This window comes from Pan paniscus, chromosome 6, assembly GCF_029289425.2.
Source record: "Pan paniscus chromosome 6, NHGRI_mPanPan1-v2.0_pri, whole genome shotgun sequence".
In the NCBI taxonomy this organism is placed as follows: Eukaryota; Metazoa; Chordata; class Mammalia; order Primates; family Hominidae; genus Pan; species Pan paniscus.
Genome location: NC_073255.2, coordinates 139942422 through 139964062, shown reverse-complemented (window position 1 = coordinate 139964062; position 21641 = coordinate 139942422). Strand labels below are relative to the sequence as shown.

Sequence of the window (21641 nt, the reverse complement as noted above, 5' to 3'; positions counted from 1 at the left end):
CAGCCTGAACACATACATGGCGAGTTTCATGAGGTGGCTTCCTATGAGAGACCTCCATGCAGCTATATAGCATGGTACCAGAGCACAATTCAGTAAAAGAGCTTTATAAAAGCCAGGACTGTGATGCTGCAACCTTGCCACTTTTTGTTGGCCTAGCTTAATCCAAGTATAAAATGTAGAATAACCAAGGAATAATACTCTTCACGCTTTGTTATAGTTATTGTTTTATATCCATTTACGGCCCCCCCTTATCTCAGTGATCAGCTTCTCACAGGAAGGGATCATATTCATGTTGATTTGATTAATGGTAGAAAATCAGAAAGGTAAGGAATGAGGAAAACAATTTATGACTGTGATTTGTCCAGGAATCATCACAGCGCTCCATTTTGAATTATAGGTACTCAGAAAGTGAGATTCAGGCCAGGCACAGTGGCTCATGCCTATAATACCAGCACTTTGGGAGGGCAAGACAGGATGATTGCTTGAGCCCAGGAGTTCAAGACCAATCTGGGCAACATAATGAGACCCTGTCTCTACAAAAAATAAAAAATTAGCTGGATATGGTGGTGCTGTGTGCCTGTGATCCCAGCTGAGAGGTTGAGGTGGGATGATCACTTGACCCTGGGGGGTTGTGGCTGTAGAGAGCTGTGATTATGCCACTGCACCCCAGCCTGGGTAACAGAGCGAGAGCCTGTCTCAGACAAAAGAAAAAAAAAAAAAAAAAAAGAAAAATATCAGATTCATGATTCATGTCTGAGAGCCAAGAGCTACAAATAAATGGTCATAAGCTTTCTTTACTATTTCCAGGGACTGACCTGCTTTTAGGGCAGTTTTTAGCAGCAAATACATCAGCTGAGTAGAATGGCAATAGAAAAATGACTGCATCTAGGCCAGTCTACTTCTGGCAGTACTGAAGAGAGCCTTTAAAAAATTAATACATTTAGCAGCACTCAAAGTTTTAAATTTAATTTTCTCTTTTGCATTTGGGAGGAAGAAGATTACCATATTATCATGATTATTAAGTCAGATTCAGAAAGAAGTATGCATTTTCAAGAAAAAAGCAAAAGTGTAGCAAGTTTATTGAATGACTTTAGTTCTCTAAAAACAGCTCTTCTTGCCATTATTTAGGTCAAAATGTGGACTATGATGATATAATACTTTTTTTTCTAACTACTCTTTTGTCTTGCTTTCTTTATACACAAAGGAACTAGACAAAGAACTCCCAGTGCTTAAGCCATATTTTATCACTAACCCTGAAGAAGCTGGAGTGAGGGAAGCTGGCTTAAGAGTCACATGGCTGGGACATGCCACGGTAATGGTGGAAATGGATGAGCTCATATTTCTCACGGATCCCATCTTTAGCTCTCGTGCTTCACCATCGCAGTACATGGGTCCAAAGCGATTTCGTCGTTCCCCGTGCACAATAAGTGAACTCCCTCCAATAGATGCGGTCCTTATCAGTCACAACCACTATGACCATCTGGACTACAATTCTGTCATTGCTTTGAATGAGCGATTTGGTAATGAGTTGAGATGGTTTGTGCCTTTGGGTCTCCTTGACTGGATGCAAAAATGTGGCTGTGAGAATGTGATTGAGTTGGACTGGTGGGAGGAGAATTGTGTCCCCGGACATGATAAGGTCACCTTTGTCTTTACACCTTCCCAGCACTGGTGTAAAAGGACTCTAATGGATGACAACAAGGTGCTATGGGGCAGCTGGTCTGTCTTGGGGCCTTGGAATCGATTTTTTTTCGCAGGAGATACTGGTTATTGCCCTGCTTTTGAAGAGATAGGAAAAAGATTTGGACCTTTTGACCTTGCAGCTATTCCCATCGGAGCTTATGAACCGAGGTATGTAGACTTCCAAAGAAAACATTCCTGCTATGTGATAAATTAACTGAATTTAAAAGTAAAGCAATTATGATTTTTGTGACACTGTAATTTATGATTTTAATGGTGGACTTTGTTATACATGATTGGGGGTTGGTAGGTCAGATTCAATTAGATTTTATTTTTAAATATTTTAAATTAAATATTTTTTAAATTGACAAGTAAAAATTGTGTATGTGGTGTGCAACATGATGTTTTGATATATGTATGCATTGTGGAATAACTAAATCAAACTATTTTACATGTGCATTATCTCACATACTTATGTTTTTGTGGTGAGAATTAAAATATTTTAATTATAGTCATATGAGTTAAAAAAATTACTCAAAATCAGGGATGATGTTACCATAAGAAAGGGATCAAGGTTTAAAGAATTACTGTACCTAGCCAGAAGTTCACATACCATTCAACTAAACTGGTCAGCCAGTAATAAAACCTACTCTTATTCTTTCCCATGGAGAATACTTTCTTTATATAACCACCTTTTGCTCCATAACTTGAGTGCCCCAATCCCCTGTCCTACAGCTCTCCTACGTTTAGCAAAGAGAAAAAGCAAGGAATTGGCCTATAGCATTAGTCCCTGGTGAGGGTTTTATTTCAGTCAGCACTGAAGTTAATCTGGTCATGGTGTTGTTGTACTACTCACCACTCATCCTCCAACCTTGACATACTATTGACCTATTTCAGAGCAGCGAAAGGTCACACTCTCATTGGACACCTAGGAGACTCATCCACTGTCTTTGTTTTCCTTAATATTCTCTGTTTAGGGAAAAGAGAAGTGATTTCAAAGAATTAAGTTAGATTTCAGTCAACTCTGGTTTATATGTGCAAATAAAGAGAAAACAAAACACTAATAGTAACAAAGCAATGGATAATTTTAAAAATATTGTATTCTATAGTGCCTGGACAGATACATACAACAACATTTTGTTTAGGTAATTCCATAAGCGGAAGAATTCATCTAATACATAGATGAATTGAATGAATCTAAACTTTTGTTTTCATCTGATTTTGTTATTTGCTAAATTTTTACATTCACTGAAACGATTTTGTCCCTATTTTTATTTACTAATGCTTATTTATCCCTTTTTGTTTTTTGCTAGTTTCCTTATTTGGAGGGGCTAGATATTTTTACCCTTTTTTGGTTCTTGATAATTATTAAAATGATTACAAATCAGTATTGGTGCTTGAATTTTACTTTTCTAATTAAATAGTTATAATTCTAATGAAACCTCTCAAAACCTGTCAACTTATATATTTTTAGAACTGTTACAAATCAATTATGTATTTGTAACATAAAATTGGTCTTTACTCGATGTATGTTCCTTTTTTGGTTGGTTGTTTGAGATGGAGTCTCACTCTGTTGCCCACGTTGGAGTGCAGTGGCACGATCTCGGCTCACTGCAGCCTCTGTCTCTGGGTTCAAGTGATTCTCCTGCCTCAACCTCCCAAGTAGCTGGGACTACAGGCGCCTGCCACCATGCCTGGCTAGTTTTTTTATGTGTGTTTTTAGTAGAGACAGGGTTTCACCATGTTGGCTAGACCGGTTTTGAACTCCTGACCTCAAGTGATCTGCCTGTCTCGGCCTCCCAACGTGGTAGGATTATAGGTGTGAGCCACCATGCCCGGCCTGATGTATGTTCTTAATAGATTAGAACATCTTTTATTTGTTATGAAAATAAGTTTTCATATGTAGTAATATATAAATTTGTCACATATATTTGTGATGATAAAATATGTACAACCAAATTTACTCACATAATCCCCCTTTCCTGCTTGCATTGCAGGCAAACAGGAAACAACTAAGATGGGAAAAAGACAAGGAGGCTATTATTTGCCCTAAGAGAGTTAAATTGTGGTAGCCTCTAATGTGTAGTGTGTTTCTTTGGTTACTATTAACGGCTTTAGAAATAAGATATTGAATAACGCTTGAGAGTGCTCTATAAATTTAAGATGTTTACACCGAAAACAACTTTCAATAATATGCTTGGAATGTTTCATTCTTACTTTAGGGAATCTCCTGTCACCAGGTATTCTATCCAAGTCAGTTAAGATTTTAAGTTTTTATTTTAATTGTTATATCACAGTAAAAAATTTAAATCTATTTCAGGTGGAAAGGAATATATCTATCCCTTTGATTTGCACTAGGATTTAAAAAAAATCAAGAGAGAAACACCAAAAACCATTTTCATCTTTCCCTGAATCCCAAGAGTAAGGAGATGTGGCAGAACAGTGCTGCTCTCATTTGCTGTTGAGGAGAACACAGTGGCTTTGTTTTCAGCCTTCTGTAGGACCCAGCAACTCCTAACAGTAAATATCTGTTGCAGATGGATAAACTTCTCCATGATGTCTTCTGTAAAGTGTGGAAGCTCCTGTGCTGAATCCATGTCTGTTGGTCTTCACTGTAGTGTTAGTTGTCACTGGCAGACTAGGATGTAAATAATGTGAATACAGTGTTGTTTTTCCTCCTTGAAACTGATGGCTTGGAAGGCAAAGGATTTGCTTGTAGACAGTACACTTTCTCCTTTATATCAGGAATAATACGTCTTTCTTCTGAAAGTGTTGGTTTTGTTTACTGTTTTGGGAGAATTCTATGAAAGTAGATGATGTTCTCTATGCTTTCCTAAGCCTTGTCTTGTTTAATCCTCACAATACCCTCACATAATGGGGTAAAATTTATATTTCACAGACAAAGAAATAGCAGCTCAGAGAATTTGAACAGACTTTCCAAAGGCATTCTAAGCACTGCAAGAGCTGGGATTCACACCCAAGCCTTCTGCCTCCTGAGCCCTCGCTCTTCCCAAGGCATTAGGCACCCTTTCATTATTTCCTTAATCATTTACCCATTAGTCTGATCTTCTTGCCAAACCGAACACCTCATTGTTCAGTTTTATGATTAAATAAAATTTCTTGAATAGTAATTGGATATTTGGCTCCTGGTCTTTAAATTTTATGTACTAGTTTTTGTTTATTTTTGCTTTAGCAGGTTTTTACAAATTTGTATCAGCAGGACATACAAATTCTTTTGTAATTGGAGCTTTGGTTTTTATTTCTTTACCAATTATTCAGTTTCTTTGATTCATATCCAGGACTGTAAAATATCTACTTTTAAAAGTAACAGTGAGGCAGGACTTATTTCCCAGTCTCAATTGATAAAGTGAAAAAACTGGCAGCTGGGCGCAGTGGTTCACGCCTGTGATCCCAGCACTTTGGGATGTGGAGGCAGGCAGATCACAAGGTCAGGAGATAGATCAGTACCATCCTGGCTAACACGGTGAAACCCTGGTTCTACTAAAAATACAAAAAATTAGCTGGGAGAGGTGGTACGTGCCTATAGTCCCAGCTACTCGGGAGGTTGAAGCAGAAGAATCACTTGAACCCAGGAGACGGAGGTTGCAGTGAGCTGGGATCGCGGCACTGCACTCTAGCCTGGGCGACAGAGCGAGACTCAATCTCAGAAAAAAAAAAAAGAAAAAAAGAAAAAACTGGCAAAAACCAGCAGATGGTGACAAAAGTGATCCCTAGCTGCCCTCATTGCTCATTAGCCTAAGACTCTCCCACCATCACCATGACAGTTTACAAATGGCCATGGCAACAACCTAGAAGTTACTGCCCCTTTCCATGGCAATGACCAAGAAGTTACCACCCCATTCCTAGAAAGTTCTAAATAATCTGCCCTTTAATTTGCATTAACCCATTCCCTAATTTACATATAATTAAAAGTGGGTATAAGTGAGTGTAAATACAGTTACCAGCCCCTCATATGTTGCCAACTCTGAGTGCACTTACTGCCTATAACTTAGCACTGCTCCTCAAGGAGCAGTATCATTTAATAAAAATTGCTGGCCAGCACCACTGGCTTGCCGTTGAATTATAATTATTTCGTTTGTGAGGCCAAAAACCGTCCTGGGCTGAGCCTCAATTTTGGGGCTCGCCTCCCCTGCATCATCAGTAAGTTGTATCTTCAGATAGATCCAGTAAAATCAAAATATACATGAAACAAAAATCTCACTATTCAGAGGGGAGTTTGCTTGAGACTTACTTATTTTATAGCAATTTGTACAAAAAAGACTTTTGCTTGTTTTATTTTTCAGCAGAAAGTGTACTAAAGGGAGATGGTTTTGCCTCCTGTGACTTATTCCTGTGCAGAATTTATTTTGTTTTTACAATCTAGCCTTGACCTGGCCTTCAGACTTGGTTTCTAGCTCATCCTCCCCAAAACTGCATGTTTTATCCCAGTGGTTCTTAATTCTCAACATCCATAGTCCTGCACAGAATCTTAAAGTTTGGTTAAGTGAAACAGATTTTAGGATTTAGTGTATATCTCAAAGGTCAGAATTAAGAAATTGCCATGTTTCATCAGGTGGTTTATGAAATACCAGCATGTAGACCCAGAAGAAGCTGTAAGGATTCACATTGATGTCCAAACAAAGAAATCTGTGGCAATTCACTGGGGAACTTTTGCCTTAGCAAATGAGGTAAGTTTGATTGCGATAAAAATAACTTTGTGTGTTTGACCAATGATAGGATTCAGGCATCACTGTTCCTTAGTTTTCAGACCCAAGACTCTGGAATCAGATACTGCACAGTCATCACAGTCACTGCATGAATTAGGGTGGTAAATCATACTAATTAGTAGAACAATACACACATATACAGTCAGAAAAAAAAAACAACACAACCTCATTGTGTTTTCTTTTGGCTTATTTCTGAAGTTAGTAAAGCTTGTATTTGTATAACCAAAAATCTGTATGTGGTCTGGAGACTAGAAAAGCAAGCCATCATGTCTCACCCCTCAAGCAGGCTCTCATGCTAGCAGAAGACAGAAGTCATGTATGTGATACAGATGTTAGAAGGGGAAAGTGCTGTAATGTGGAACAGATGAGATGGTCTCAGAATCAGGATGTTTGCTGATGGCAGGGATCAGAGAAGGCGTGATGGAATAAGTGACATTTGAACTTGGCTCTGAGAGGGCAGGGAGGAAGGCATTTTCAGAGGAGGAAAGGGCAGAGCATAGGCTCGGAGGCAGCTAATGTGGGGAATACTTGAATCAGTTCAGCAGGAGAGTGGAGGGCAATAGGGAGAAGTAAGGCTAGTGTGGAACTTTCTAGAAATATATTCAGTAAACATTGACTCGGTGTCTGCTATGTGCCAGGCATAGGGATAAATGTGATTTTATTCCTAGATTAAAACAGAAGAGATAATTTTTCCTTAAGGCAGATGGACCCTAGAACTCTGCCACTAGCCTGGGTTCTGGGATCAAGCAGAGGATAGTATAAAGCTTTCTCTCCTTTCCTGGATCCAAGGTCTTCTCTAAACAAAACTTAGAAATGTATGGTTAGGCCCAGTGCGGTGGCTCACACCTGTAATCCCAGCACTTTGGGAGGCTGAGGCAGGTGGATCACTTGAGGTCAGGAGTTTGAGACCAGCCTGGCCAACATGGTGAAACCCTGTCTCTACTAAAAATACAAAATAGCCAGGCGTGGTGGTGCGTGCCTGTAATCCCAGCTACTCGGGAGGCTGAGGCAGGAGAATCGCCTGAACCCAGGAAGTAGAGGTTGCAGTAAGTCGAGATTGTGCCACTATACTCCAGCCTGGGCAAAACAGTGAGATTTGGCTGGGCACCTGTGGCTCACATCTGTAATCCCAGCACTTTGGGAGTCTGAGGCGGGTGGATCACCTGAGGTCAGGAGTTCGAGACCAGCCTGGCCAACATGATGAAAACCCATCTCTAATAAAATTAGCCGGGCGTGGTGGCAGGCGCCTATAATTCCAGCTACTTGGGAGCCTGAGGCAGGAGAATAACTTGAACCTGGGAGACAGAGGTTGCAGTGAGCCGAGATTACGGCACTTCCTTCTAGCCTGGGTGAAAGAGCGAAACTCTGTCTTGAAAAAAAAAAAAAAAGTGAGACTCTGTCTTTAAAAAAAAAAAAAAAAGTGTGGTTAGGACTTGGCTTTACTTTCTGTGGCATCTTCCACATCTCAGAGCCTCTCTGCAGGAACTCAGTGTTTTCTTGCGGTTTTACTCCTCTGTCTCACTTATGGCCTGCCCTCTCCCAAAGATGCAGTGTGTTCCAAAATTACCTAATACACTGCCTGCCCATTCCCCCACTCCCTAATCAAAATTCCTGTGCCATGAGGCAGCAACCCTGAGCCACAATGCAGCAATTCTTGGCCACTGTTGGGAGAAGGAATAGAATAATGACTAACCGTAGGGTTGTGGGGAGGATAAATGAGAATATAAATGTGGGTGTGTGGGTGCGTATTTGGAGAGGGGAGAAGTTTAAGACTGGTTTTCAGTGACAATTTCTTATTCCATCTATATATGTGTGCATGTATGCACATATTCCATATGTATATTCCATATATATGTGACTTAGATGAAGTAATGGTATTTTATTAAACCTATGCAAAGAAAGGAATCAAGGTTGACTCCTAGATTTTTAGCTTCAATAGCTGGTTAGACAGTTGTGCTCTTTACTGAGATGGGGAAGATGAGAGAGGATTAAAAAATCCTGTCTTCGAGAATTATTGTGTTATTCAGCCTTCAAGAATTATTCCTGTTATAAACCTAACCTCCATCTTTATTTCTTAACGAGAATGTTAATAAAAACTCATTTAACTTTCAGCATTTTGGAATTTGTTCATGTTTTGATGTTGAATAAACCTCATAACTATGAGTTAGTTGAATTATAAAGCAGATATAATCTTCAGAGAGGATATGTTACCCATTACTTCTTCTTCTTTTTTTTTTTATTATACTTTAAGTTCTGGGATACATGTGCAGAACATACAGGTTTGTTACATAGGTATACACGTGCCATGGTGGTTTGCTGCACCCATCAACCCTTCATCTACATTAGGTATTTCTCCTAATGCTATCCCTCCCTTAGCCCCCCACCCCGACAGGCCCCAATGTGTGATGTTCCCCTCTCTGTGTCCATGTGTTCTCATTGTTCAACTCCCACTTATGAGTGAGAACATGCGGTGTTTGGTTTTCTGTTCTTGTGTTAGTTTGCTGAGAATGATGGTTTCCAGCTTCATCCATGTCCCTGCAAAGGACATGAACTCATCCTTTTCTATGGCTGCATAGTATTCCATGGTGTATATGTGCCACATTTTCTTTATCCAGTCTATCATTGATGGGCATTTGGGTTGGTTCCAAGTCTTAGCTATTGTGAACAGTGCCTCAGTAAACACACGTGTGCATGAGTCTTTATAGTAGAATGATTTATAATCCTCTGGGTATATACCCAGTGATGGGATTGCTGCGTCAAATGGTATTTCTGGTTCCAGATCCTTGAGGAATTGCCACAGTGTCTTCCACAGTGGTTGAACTAATTTACACTCCCACCAACAGTGTAAAAGCATTCCTATTTCTCCACATCCACTCCAGCATCTGTTTCCTGACTTTTTAATGATCACCATTCTAACTGGCATAAGATGGTATCTCAATATGGTTTTGATTTGCATTTCTGTAATGACCAGTGATGATGAGTTTTTTTTTTTCATTTGTTTGTTGGCTGCATAAATGTCTTCTTTTGAGAAGTGTCTGTTCATATCCTTTGCCCACTTTTTGATGGGGTTGTTTGTTTTTTTCTTGTAAATTAGTTTAAGTTCTTTGTAGATTTTTGTTATTAGCCCTTTGTCAGATGGATAGATTGCAAAAATTTTCTCCCATTCTGTAGGCTGCCTGTTCATTCTGCTGATAGTTTTTTTTGCTGTGCAGAAGCTCTTTAGTTTAATTAGATCCCATTGTCTATTTGGCTTTTGTTGCCATTGCTTTTGGTGTTTTAGTCATGAAGTCTTTGCCCATGCCCATGTCCTGAATGGTATTGCCTGGGTTTTCTTCTAGGGTTTTTATGGTTTTAGGTCTTATGTTTAAGTCTTTAATCCATCTTGCGTTAATTTTTGTATAAGGTGTAAGGAAGGGATCCAGTTGCAGCTTTCTGCTTATGGCTAGCCAGTTTTCCGAACACCATTTATTAAATAGGGAATCCTTTCCCCATTGCTTGTATTTGTCAGGTTTGTCAAAGATCAGATGGTTGTAGATGTGTGGTGTTACTTCTGAGGCCTCTGTTCTGTTCCATTGGTCTATATATCTGTTTTGGTACCAGTACCATGCTGTTTTGATTACTGTAACCTTGTAGTATAGCTTGAAGTCAGGTAGCATGATGCCTCCAGCTTTGTTCTTTTTGCTTAGGATTGTCTTGGCTATGTGGGCTCTTTTTTTGTTCCATATGAAATTTAAAGTAGTTTTTTCCAGTTCTGTGAAGAAAGTCAATGGTAGCTTGATGGGGGTAGCATTGACTCTATAAATTACTTTGGGCAATATGAGCATTTTCACAACATTGATTCTTCTTATCCATGAGCATGGAGTGTTTTTCCATTTGTTTGTGTCCTCTCTTATTTCCTTGAGCAGTGGTTTGTAGTTTTTCCTGAAGAGGTCCTTCACATCCCTTGTAAGTTGTATTCCTAGGTATTTTATTCTCTTTGTAGCAATTGAGAATGGGAGTTCACTCATGATTTGACTCTTTGCCTGTTATTGGTCTTCTGCTCGCTTTTGAGTTTGCTTGTGATTTTTAATTCTGTATAGGAATGCTTGTGATACATTGATTTTTGTATCCTGAGACTTTGCTGAAGTTGCTTATCAGCTTAAGGAGATTTTGGGTTGAGATGATGGGTTTTTCTAAATATACAATCATGTCATCTGCAAACAGAGACAATTTGACTTCCTCTTTTCCTAACTGAATACCCTTTATTTCTTTCTCTTGCCTGATTGCCCTGGCCAGAACTTCGAATGCTATGTTGAATAGGAGTGGTGAGAGAGGGCATCCTTGTCTTGTGCTGGTTTTCAAAGGGAATGCTTCCAGTTTTTGCCCATTTAGTAGGATATTGGTTGTGGGTTTGTCATAAATAGCTCTTATTATTTTGAGATATGTTCCATTAATACCTAGTTTATTGAATAACTTGAAGGGTTGTTGAATTTTGTCGAAGGCCTTTTCTGCTTCTATTGAGACAATCATGCAGTTTTTGTTATTGGTTCTGTTTATGTGATGGATTACATTTATTGAGTTGTGTATGTTGAACCAGCCTTGCATCCCAGGTATGAAGCTGACTTGATCATGGTGAATAAGCTTTTTGATGTGCTGCTGGGTTTGGTTTGCCATTATTGAGGATTTTCGCATCAATGTTCATCAGGGATATTGGCCTGAAGTTTTCTCTTTTTTGTTGTGTCTCTGCCAGGTTTTGGAATCTCTGCCAGGTTTTGGTATCAGGATGTGGTATCAGGATGATGGTGGCCTCATAAAACGAGTTAGGGAAGATTCCCTCTTTTTCTATTGTTTGGAATAGTTTTAGAAGGAATGGTACCAGCTCCTCTTTGTACCTCTGGTAGAATTTGGCTGTGAATACGTCTGGTCCTGGACTTTTTTTGGTTGGTAGGCTATTAATTGCGACCTCAATTTCACAACTTGTTATTGGCCTATTCAGGAATTTGACTTCTTCCTGGTTTAGTCTTAGGATGGTGTATGTGTCCAGGAATTTATCCATTTCTTCTAGATTTTCCACTTTATTTGCGTAGAGGTGTTGATAGTATTCTTTGATGGTAGTTTGTATTTCTGTGGGATCAGTGGTGATATCTCCTTTATCATTTTTTATTGCGTCGATTTGATTCTTCTCTCTTTTGTTCTTTATTAGTCTGGCTAATGAATCCAGCTCCTGGATTCATTGATTTTTTTGAAGGATTTTTCGTGTCTCTGTCTCCTTCATTTCTGCTCTGATCTTAGTTATTTCTTGTCTTCTGCTCGCTTTTGAGTTTGTTTGCTCTTGCTTCTCTAGTTTAGTTGTGATGTTAGGGTGTTGATTTTAGATCTTTCCCGCTTTCTCTTGTGGGCATTTAATGCTATAAATTTCCTCTACACACTGCTTTAAATGTGTCCCAGAGATTCTGGTACATTGTGTCTTTGTCCTCATTGGTTTCAAAGAACATCTTTACTTCTGCCTTAATTTTGTTATTTACCCATAGTCATTCAGGAGCAGGTTGTTCAGAAGCAGGTTTTTCAGTTTCCATGCAGTTGTGTGGTTTTGAGTGAGTTTCTTAATCCTGAGTTCTAATTTGATTGCATGTGGTCTGAGAGACTGTTATGATTTCCTTTCTTTTGCATTTGTTGAGGAGTGTTTTACTTCCAATTATGTGGTCAGTTTTAGAATAAGTGCCATGTGTTTCTGAGAAGAATGTATATTCTGTTGATTTGGGGGTAGAGAGTTCTGTAGATGTCTGTTAGGTCTGCTTGGTCCAGAGCTGAGTTCAGTTCCTTGATATCCTTGTTAATTTTCTGTCTCGTCGATCTGTCTAATATTGACAATGCGGTGTTAAAGTCTTCCACTATTATTGTGTGGGAGTCTAAGTCTCTTTGTAGGTCTCTAAGAACTTGCTTTATGAATCTGGGTGCTCCTGTATTGGGTGCATATATATTTAGGATAGTTAGCTCTTGTTGCATTGATTCCTTTACCATTATGTAATGCCCTTCTTTGTCTCTTTTTGATCCTTGTTGGTTTAAAATCTGTTTTATCAGAGACTAGGATTACAACCCCTGCTTTTTTTTGCTTTCCATTTGCTTGGTAAGTATTCCTCCATCCCTTTATTTTGAGCCTATGTGTGTCTTTGCACATGAGATGGGTCTTCTGAATACAGCACACTGATGGGTCTTGACTCTTTATCCAATTTACCAGTCTGTGTCTTTTAATTGGGGCATTAACCCATTTACATTTAAGGTTAATATTGTTATGTGTGAATATGATCCTGTCATTATGATGTTAGCTGGTTATTTTGCTTGTTAGTTAATGCAGTTTATTCATAGTGTTGATGGTCTTTGCAATTTGGTATGTTTTTGCAGTGGCTTATACTGGTTGTTCCTTTCCATGTTTAGTGCTTCCTTCAGGAGCTCTTGTAAGGCAGGCCTGGTGGTGACAAAAATCTCTCAGCATTTGCTTGTCTGTAAAGGATTTTATTTCACCTTCGCTTTGAAGCTTAGTTTGGCTGCATATGAAATTCTGGGTTGAAAATTCTTTTAAGAATGTTGAGCTGGGCATGGTGGCTCACGCCTGTAATCCCAGCACTTTGGGAGGCTGAGGCGGGCAGATCATGAGGTCAGGAGTTCGAGACCAGCCTGACCAACATGGTGAAACCCCGTCTCTACTAAAAATGCAAAAATTAACTGGGTGTTGTGGCGCACGCCTGTGATCCCAACTACTCAGGAGGCTGAGGCTGGAGAACTGCTTGAACCCAGGAGGTGGAGGTTGCAGTGAGCCGAGATTGCACCACTGTACTCCAACCTGGGTGACAGAGCAAGACTCCATCTCAAAAAAAAAAAAAAAAAAGAATGTTGAATATTGGCCCCTACTCTCTTCTGGGCTTGTAGGGTTTCTGCTGAGAGATCCGGTGTTAGTCTGATGGGCTTCGCTTTATGGGTAACCTAGTCTGATGGGCTTCCCTTTATGGGTAACCTGAAGTTTCTCTCTGGTTGCCCTTTACATTTTTTCCTTCATTTCACCCTTGATGAATCTGACGATTATGTGTCTTGAGGTTGCTCTTCTTGAGGAGTATCTTTGTGGTGTTCTCTGTATTTCCTGAATTTGAATGTTGGCCTGTCTTGCTAGGTTGGGGAAGTTCTCCTGGATAATATTCTGAAGAGTGTTTTCCAACTTGGTTTCATTCTCCCCATCACTTTCAGGTACACCAATCATGTGTAGATTTGGTCTTTTCACATAGTCCCATATTTCTTGGAGTCTTTGTTCATTTCTTGTCACTCTTTTTTCTCTAATCTTGTCTTCTCGCTTTAATTCATTGATCTTCAATCTCTGATATCCTTTCTTCTGCTTGATCGATTCGGCTATTGATACTGTATATGCTTAATGAAGTTCTCTTACTGTGTTTTTCAGCTCCATCAGGTCATTTATGTTCTTCTCTAAACTGTTTTTTCTAGTTAGCAATTTGTCTAACCTTTTTTCAAGGTTCTTAGCTTCCTTGCATTGGGTTAGAATATGCTCCTTTAGCTCGGAGGGGTTTGTTATTACCCCCCTTCTAAAGCCTGCTTCTGTCAATTCATCAAACTCATTCTGTGTCCAGTTTTCTTCCCTTGCTGGTGAGGAGTTGTGATCCTTTGGAGGAGAGGAGGTGTTATGGTTTTTGGAGTTTTCAGCCTTTTTGTGCTGGTTTCTCCCCATCTTTGTGGATTTATCTACCTTTGGTCTTTGATGTTGGTGACCTTCAGATGGGCTCTATGAGTGGACGTCCTTTTTGTTGATGCTGATACTATTCCTTTCTGTTAGTTAGTTTTTCTTCTTACAGGCCCCTCTGCTGCAGGTCTGCTGGAGTTTGCTGGAGGTCCACTCCAGACCCTGTTTGCCTGGGTATCAACATCGGAGGCTGCAGAACAGCAAAGATTACTGCCTGTTTCTTCCTCTGCAAGCTTTGTCCCAGAAGGGCACCCGTCAGATGCCAGCCAGAGGTCTCCTGTATGAGATGTCTGTCGGCCCCTACTGGGAGGTGTCTCCCAGCCAGGATACACAGGGGTCAGGGACCCACTTGAGGAGGCAGTCTGTACCTTATCAGAGCTCGAACACTGTGCTGGGAGAACCAGTGCTCTTTTCAGAGCTGTCAGGCAGGGACGTTTAAGTCTGCTGAAACTGCGCCCACAGCACCCCTTCCCCCAGTTGCTCTGTCCCAGGGAGATGGGAGTTTTATTTATAAGCCCCTGACTGGGGTGCTGCCTTTTTTTTTTTTAAAGAGAGGCCCTGCCCAGAGAGGAGAAGTCTAGAGAGGCAGTCTGGCTGCAGCGGCCTTGCTGAGCTGCAGTGGGCTCTGCTCACTTTGAACTTCCCAGTGGCTTTGTTTACACTGTGAGGGGAAAACTGCCTACTCAAGCTTCAGCAATGGCGGACGCCCCTCCCCCTACCAAGCTCAAGCATCCCAGGTCAGGGTCAGACTGCTGTGCTGGCAGCGAAAATTTCAATCCTGTGGATCTTAGCTTGCTGGGCTTTGTCGGGGTGGGCCCCGCTGAGCCAGACCAATTGGCTCCATGGCTTCAGCCCCCTTTCCAGGGGAGTGAACGGTTTTGTTTTGCTGGCATTACAGGTGCCACTGGGGTATGGAAAAAAAAAAAAAAAGCTCCCGCAGCTAGTTTGGTGTCTGCCCAAATTGCCACCCAGTTTTGTGCTTGAAACCCAGGGCCCTGGTGGGGCAGGCACCGGAGGTAATCTCCTGGTCTGCCGGTTACGAACACCACTGGAAAAGTGCAGTATCTGGGCTGGAGTGCACTGTTCCTCCCGGTACAGTCTCTCATGGCTTCCCTTGGGTAGGGGAGAGAATTCCCCAACCCCTTGTGCTTCCTGGATGAGGCAATGCCCCACCCTGCTTTGGCTCACCCTCCGTGGGCTGCACCCACTGTCTAACCAGCCCTAATGAGATGGACCAGGTACCTCAGTTGGAAATGCAGAAATCACCCACCTTCTGTGTAGATCTCACTGGGAGCTGCAGACCAGAGCTGTTCCTCTTCAGCCTTTTTTTTTTTTTTTTTTTTTTTTTTTGAGACAGAGTCTCATTCTGTTGCTCAGGCTGGAGTGCAGTGGCACGATCTCGGCGCACTGCAACCTCCGTCTCCTGGGTTCAAGCAATTCTCTTGCCTCAGCCTCCCAAGTAGCTGGGATTACAGGTGCCGGCCACTATGCCTGGCTAATTTTTGTATTTTTAGTAGAGATGGGGTTTTGCCATGTTGGCCAGGCTGGTCTCAAGCTCCTGACCTCAGGTGATCCGTCCGCTTCAGCCTTAACTGGCATGAGCCACTGCACCCAGCCAGTTACCCATGACTTCTAAACACTTTAACACTCTTTGCATATATGCTGTTATAGTAGCTGCCTCGTGTAATATAAGCAGATTAAGGATGTCCTTAACTTGGCAATACTCTAAAATTGCATATATGGTAACATCTAATTTATCTAGGGAATGATGAGTGCATTTCCTACATATATTTAAGCACTAAAACTTAAATTACTAGTTTTGATGGAAACGAATTTCAAGCATTACATAATATGTACATTGCCTTTCAAGTGATCAGGGTCTTTACTTTGAATATATTCTATTGTTGTATATCATGAAACTGACCCCTTTAGGAATTTACGAGTTGTGTGTGGCTAGCTGCCTAGACCCTAATGGATCCAGAATGCTCGTTGTCTTCTGCTTTTCCCATTTACTCATATTGATCTCTGATCTGCTGTTTTGCTTTATATGTAGTTGTTTTGTCCCATGGTTATGGGGCATTTTTATCTCCCTTCTGGACTAAAGTGCTTGGACTGTGAGCTCTCAGTCACTCAGAAGCCTTTCAGACCTACCTCCAGGGTTATCTTCCAGATGGTTGAAACAGCGAAGAATTGGTCTGTGAAGAAACTCAGAAAGATACTGCTAAATCTAGGCAGATTAAAGACAGAGGGTCTACTGCCAACTCTAACATATCAGAATTCTCACTAAATGCACACATCGCCCTCCACACTGAAGTTATAGCTTAGCAAATAAGTTACTGACGTAGGGTGATTCTGTGAGTGTGTACTGTTAGCCCAGACTTGTACAGCATGGGAGAAAGAGAATTTAACAAAAGAAGTTATTTTTCAATGGGAAAAAAGCTCATCATTTTGAAATCTCTTAAAATAATTTAGGAAATTATTTCAGGGGAAATTTCTTGACTTAGGGTATAAAGTTAAATTTTATTTGTAATATAATTAGTGATCCTTTTTCTTTATATATAAAATAGACTAAAAGTAAATTCCTGTTATCAACTATCCATTACTAAGGGGTTAGCTCTAGGAATATTGGATAACCAACATACAGTTAAAACCAAACTTACTCAGTAGTCAGTTGAAAGGTATCCTTTATCTTTAAACATAGCCATAAAACCTGGAACTGAGCAAGGGGGAAAAGGATGACCTGTGTGTGGCCAACAACTGTTACCAAACCTGTGCATTTAAGGGCTCAGGAAACTTGCCTGGTTTTCCTTGCACATCATTGGCTGTCCCTTATTCTCTGTTGCTAGTCCCTCCTCTCCGCTTGCTCTGAACAGTGCGTGCCGTAGCAGTCAGTCCACGGACTTCTTCTCTTCTGTAGTTGGTTTCTCCCTTGGGAATCGCATTCAGTCTTATGGCTTCAAATACCACCTATCTGCTGTTCCTCTCTAGCTCAGATGTTTTTCTTCTATAATCCACATTTATATATCCAACTGTCTCCTTCACATCTCCACTTGGATATCCATTAGGTACCTAGAACTAAAGTCTGAAATTAAACTTTCTCATCTTCCCTCAAGCTTACTTTTCAAACATCTCAGTAACGGGTGACTCCCATTTAGCAATTCCTCAGGGCAAAATCTTGACTCCTCTTTGCCACACAGAGCTCAACCTTCATATTCTCTGGGATCCTCTTTCATTCTGTAGACTGTGGTTTCTGTATGTGACTAGACTTTTTGAGGATAACAACCCTTCTTCAGCAAAACAATTTGCTCTAGCATTTGGTTACACACACACACACACCACAATTTGATTTCTATATTTTTCAAAAATGTTAGTAACATGTAATTCTCTAATAACATCATCTTTGGCACTGATTCCATCTAGATTGGAATTTCATATGGTGAAACCGTGATGATTTCATGCAATCCAGTGATGTTCAAAGTAAGATGGCACCAAATTTCACATACATGGTGTTGGCATGATTTCTATCCAACCAAATACCTGTTGACTTAATTCATGACTCAAAACTGTATTAGAAAATGTGATAGACCCATTTGCTAATGCTTCAATTAAAAGAAAGGGCCTTATTCTAACTAGGCATCTGTTGGTTATTTTAGTTTGAACTGTTATTTGGAAAATCTCCAAATATATGTTAAATCTTTTTCTATTTTTCTTCTTTCTCTTTGGCCAGCATTACTTAGAGCCTCCAGTGAAGCTGAATGAAGCTCTAGAGAGATACGGACTTAATGCTGAAGATTTTTTTGTCTTGAAGCATGGAGAATCAAGATACCTAAATAATGATGATGAAAACTTTTAATAAATGTGAGCACAGGCACTTTTAATGAAAAAGGCATCATCTAAGTTTAAAAACAAATGAAAAGACTTAGAAATTCATGAATATTGTGATTATTTTACATTTGGAAACAACTTCTGCAAGTTTATGTTTTATGTTTTGTGTAATAACTTGCTTCCTAGTATGATCAGCTCATGTACACTATGAGAGGGTTCAGGGGTGGGTCATTTAAATAACGAATTGGCTAATGTGGATTTTAAATTTCATATCATGATATAAGCACTGCAGTGGAAATGTTTTTACTAAAACATTATATTTTTGTGGTACTAGAATTTCCTGAGGTGAAAAACTGATATTGAAGATTCATTTTTCTTTTTTCCATTCTTCAGGACCTTCGGCAAGGTGAGTCAAGGCTCTCTACCTACCTAGATGTTTTTCAGAGGCCTACAAATACAAGTATCTTTCTTATATGCACATTATAATAAATGATGAAATTCAGTCCAACATGCTTATTATAAATATAGCAATTCTTGCTCTATCAAATTAGCTTATATGCCAAATATTAAATATGGTTTATTTAGGTAAGCATAAAAACATAGGGGCTATCATTTTTAAAGACTTGATTTTCTCTATTGTGGTAAAATATATAAATACATATTTGCCATTTTAAACATTTACCATTTTAACCATTTTTAAGTGTACAGTTCTTTTGCATTAATGCACCCATGACCACCATTCACTTAAATTTTTAAAAGAACAGTATATTCTTTTTTTCCTAGAGCCTTCAGATGAGAGGGAACAGTATATTCTATTGCATATCTACAATTCCCAAAAGACCTCTTACTTTGGGAGGCCAAGGTGGGTGGATCACTTGAACCCAGGAGTTTGACATCAACCTGGGCAACATGGTGACCTCCCATCTCTCTCGGAAAAAAAAAAAAGAAAAAAGAAAAAGCCGGGTGAGGTGGTGTGTACCTGTAGTCACAGGTACTTGGGAGGCTGAGGTGGGAGGATCACTTGAGCCCAGGAGATAGAGGCTGCAGTGAGCTGTGATCGTACCACTGCACTCCAGCCTGGGCGACAAAATGAGACCCTGTCTCAAAAGAAAGCCCTCTCCTTAGCTGCGCAGAGGAAGGGAAGGAGTGTGGCTATGAGAATATGATTTATGCCATTTTCTGTTTTTAAATCTAGAAGATCTTGTAAGCACAAATACAGCTACAATGAAATATTTTACAGACAAAATGTTAATAGACCATATTCTTTGAATTAAATTTGCTTTAATTTTCTCTACACATTTTTTTTTCCTGGAGTCTCTTAGCTCTAAATATATCAGTCAGATTTATAACTTTTTTTTACCTGATTCAGATGTCTTACATTTTTATATTAAATGAACCTTAAGCATGATTCTTTTGGTAAGCCAGTATGAATGCCAGTGGTTGGTGGGGGGAGTCAGTTGACATAAGATTTAGTCCTAATAAGGACTCTGTATTCACTTGATTATTCTGACCCTTCCTAAGGGAGGGAGTTGGATTAGACACCACTGGAGGCCCATTCTGTATTCCTAATCCAGTCTCAGCACTTTATTCATACAAAATAATCAAAATAGGTTTTCTACACCAAATGCTACCCAGGCAGTGCTCTATAATTTATTTGCACACGTGTATGTGTGGTGCCACGTTACCCACTAAATCTGAACTTTTACCCTGCGTTCATCATGGATTTTTCTGTGTAACCTGAAACAAGTCACCAATGCTCACTGTGCCTGTTTCCTCATTTGCAACAAGAGGATAATTCCGACCTACCTCTGAAAAATGTGTAGAATAAATGAGTTTTTAAAGCACTTTAGAAAATATAAGGGAGAAAATGATTTCTTAAGATATCACTGCCTAATATAGACAGGTATATTTGAAAGCTAAATACAGGTTAATGCTTTTGATAATGTATTGTTCCTGTTGCAAATTTAAGCATTATATATTAGGAGACTAAACATTGAAAACTTCACTGATTTTTAAATTGGAGTAATAGCCTAAATAAGTGTAAATAATCTTTATCAAAATTTAGTGTTTATCTACAAAGATGCGAATCAGTCAAGGGGAAATGTGTATGCAATGTTTGTGTATATGATGTATGTGAACATATGTGATTTTGGGGTACTAAAGCACAAAAAAATCCCCCATAAAATAAACCTTCCTGAAAAGACTGATCATAAACTTTTTCACTCCAAGCAGATGTGAATCAAGATGTTAGGTTTATGGTGAGTTAGCTTTGAGGTGTGTTGCCCTAATACTAGCCAGCATTGTTGTAGCCATATTCCCTGCTGCTGCACGCCGAATTGAAAATCCATCTCTTACCTCTTCTCTATGAAGCAAGCCAGGTATGTCTTGCTTAAGTATTTCTTCTCCATGAATGGCCTTAACATTATTTTGTATTCACGTGTACTGTTTAACTGAGGGTCTCGAAGCACTTTAAACTGTTGTGTTCTATTTCCACTCGTCTGGCCTGCCTCATTTTTCAAGGCCCTTTTGTAAGCTGTAATTTTTTATTACCACTCACGTTCTTTCTACACTGACACTATTCATTAAGAACATCAAGCTTCATCTCTGCTTACAGAATCTCACCTTATTGAGTGGGTTCCACTTTATTTTTCATTTGTTATCTACATTTTGAAGGGTTTATGTGCAAAGTGAAAACAAATTTTGAAAAATAAGACAAATCCATTCTCTTCTTCAATTCAGTCTAATATGCATTGTAGTGTCTTTTAATCAGTCTTATCCTCTAAGTCAACTTCATTTTCCTCTTTGTGAATACCGGTAGCAATATGTAAGATTTTATTGAAGTTTCCTGTGATAACTGAGGAACACTTTGCTATGCCTCACTGCCCAATAGGGTGGGTCATCAATTAGGAGAAATCCCAAATTATAAAAGCCAACATATGCCGTGACCTACGTAGGAAAAGATGTATTTGTGCATCTTCTTTCTGGGTAGTTAAAAATTACTCCCTCTTTTCTCTAGCATTTTGACATTTCAGACTCAATGCTCTGATCTCTAGGGAGTGTGATTATTCAAACTAATGAGAGAGGACAGGAAGACACAGTTTTAGAATCTACTGCTGCTAAAGCACATTAAAAACAAATCCTGGTTTTTAATGTATGCATAGTTTCATATTTAATGAATATACTTTCATTAAATAGGGAGGTAGATTTGAAAAAACTGTTATAAAGAAATGTGCCTTTTGGGGAATGAATACTTTTGTTCATGTCTAGCCCACTGGGAATTTTGTTTTCACCTTATACTGAGTCCTTTTTCTAATGTAAAAATATTTCTTCCAAGTTTGATTTCTGTATCAGGGTAACATTGAGAACACACATATTTCTGTTTGAGGATTTGTGACTTCCTATGGAAACAGTCTTGCATCTATGTATTTACAAATGAAATTTAAAGTATTCTTAAAGCTTTGCCTTAAATACTGCTTGCATACTGATTTACTTAATGCTAAGCATGGCAGGGGTTATAAATTTAAATATTATAAGACCTGGCTGAATCCCAGATGCATCAATAAATTGTTATAGTAGCTTATGGAAAATGCTATTAAAGATAACAAATTTTCATACATTGTATTTTTAGTCAAGTAAAATATGGATGAAAATTAATAAAGTACTGTCAAGGGAAAAAATATGTATAA

At 39.4% G+C, this 21641-nt stretch overlaps 1 protein-coding gene across 4 annotated transcripts in view; it reads left to right on the top strand.

Moving 5' to 3' along the window:
• Window positions 1–21632, top strand: part of NAPEPLD (N-acyl phosphatidylethanolamine phospholipase D) — a 63339-nt gene extending 41707 nt beyond the window's left edge. For 2 of the 4 annotated variants that reach the window (XM_034964686.3, XM_008963832.3), the window contains exons 3-5: window positions 1205–1851; window positions 6254–6368; window positions 17858–19249. In XM_034964686.3, the coding sequence (XP_034820577.1) occupies window positions 1205–1851; window positions 6254–6368; window positions 17858–17983 (888 nt within the window). In that variant the 3' untranslated portion in view covers window positions 17984–19249. Of the gene's footprint in view, window positions 1–1204; window positions 1852–6253; window positions 6369–17857 lie in introns of all 4 variants that reach the window. The other 2 variants (XM_034964687.3, XM_034964688.3) reach the window with 2 other exon arrangements.
• Window positions 21633–21641: the final 9 nt, after the last annotated feature.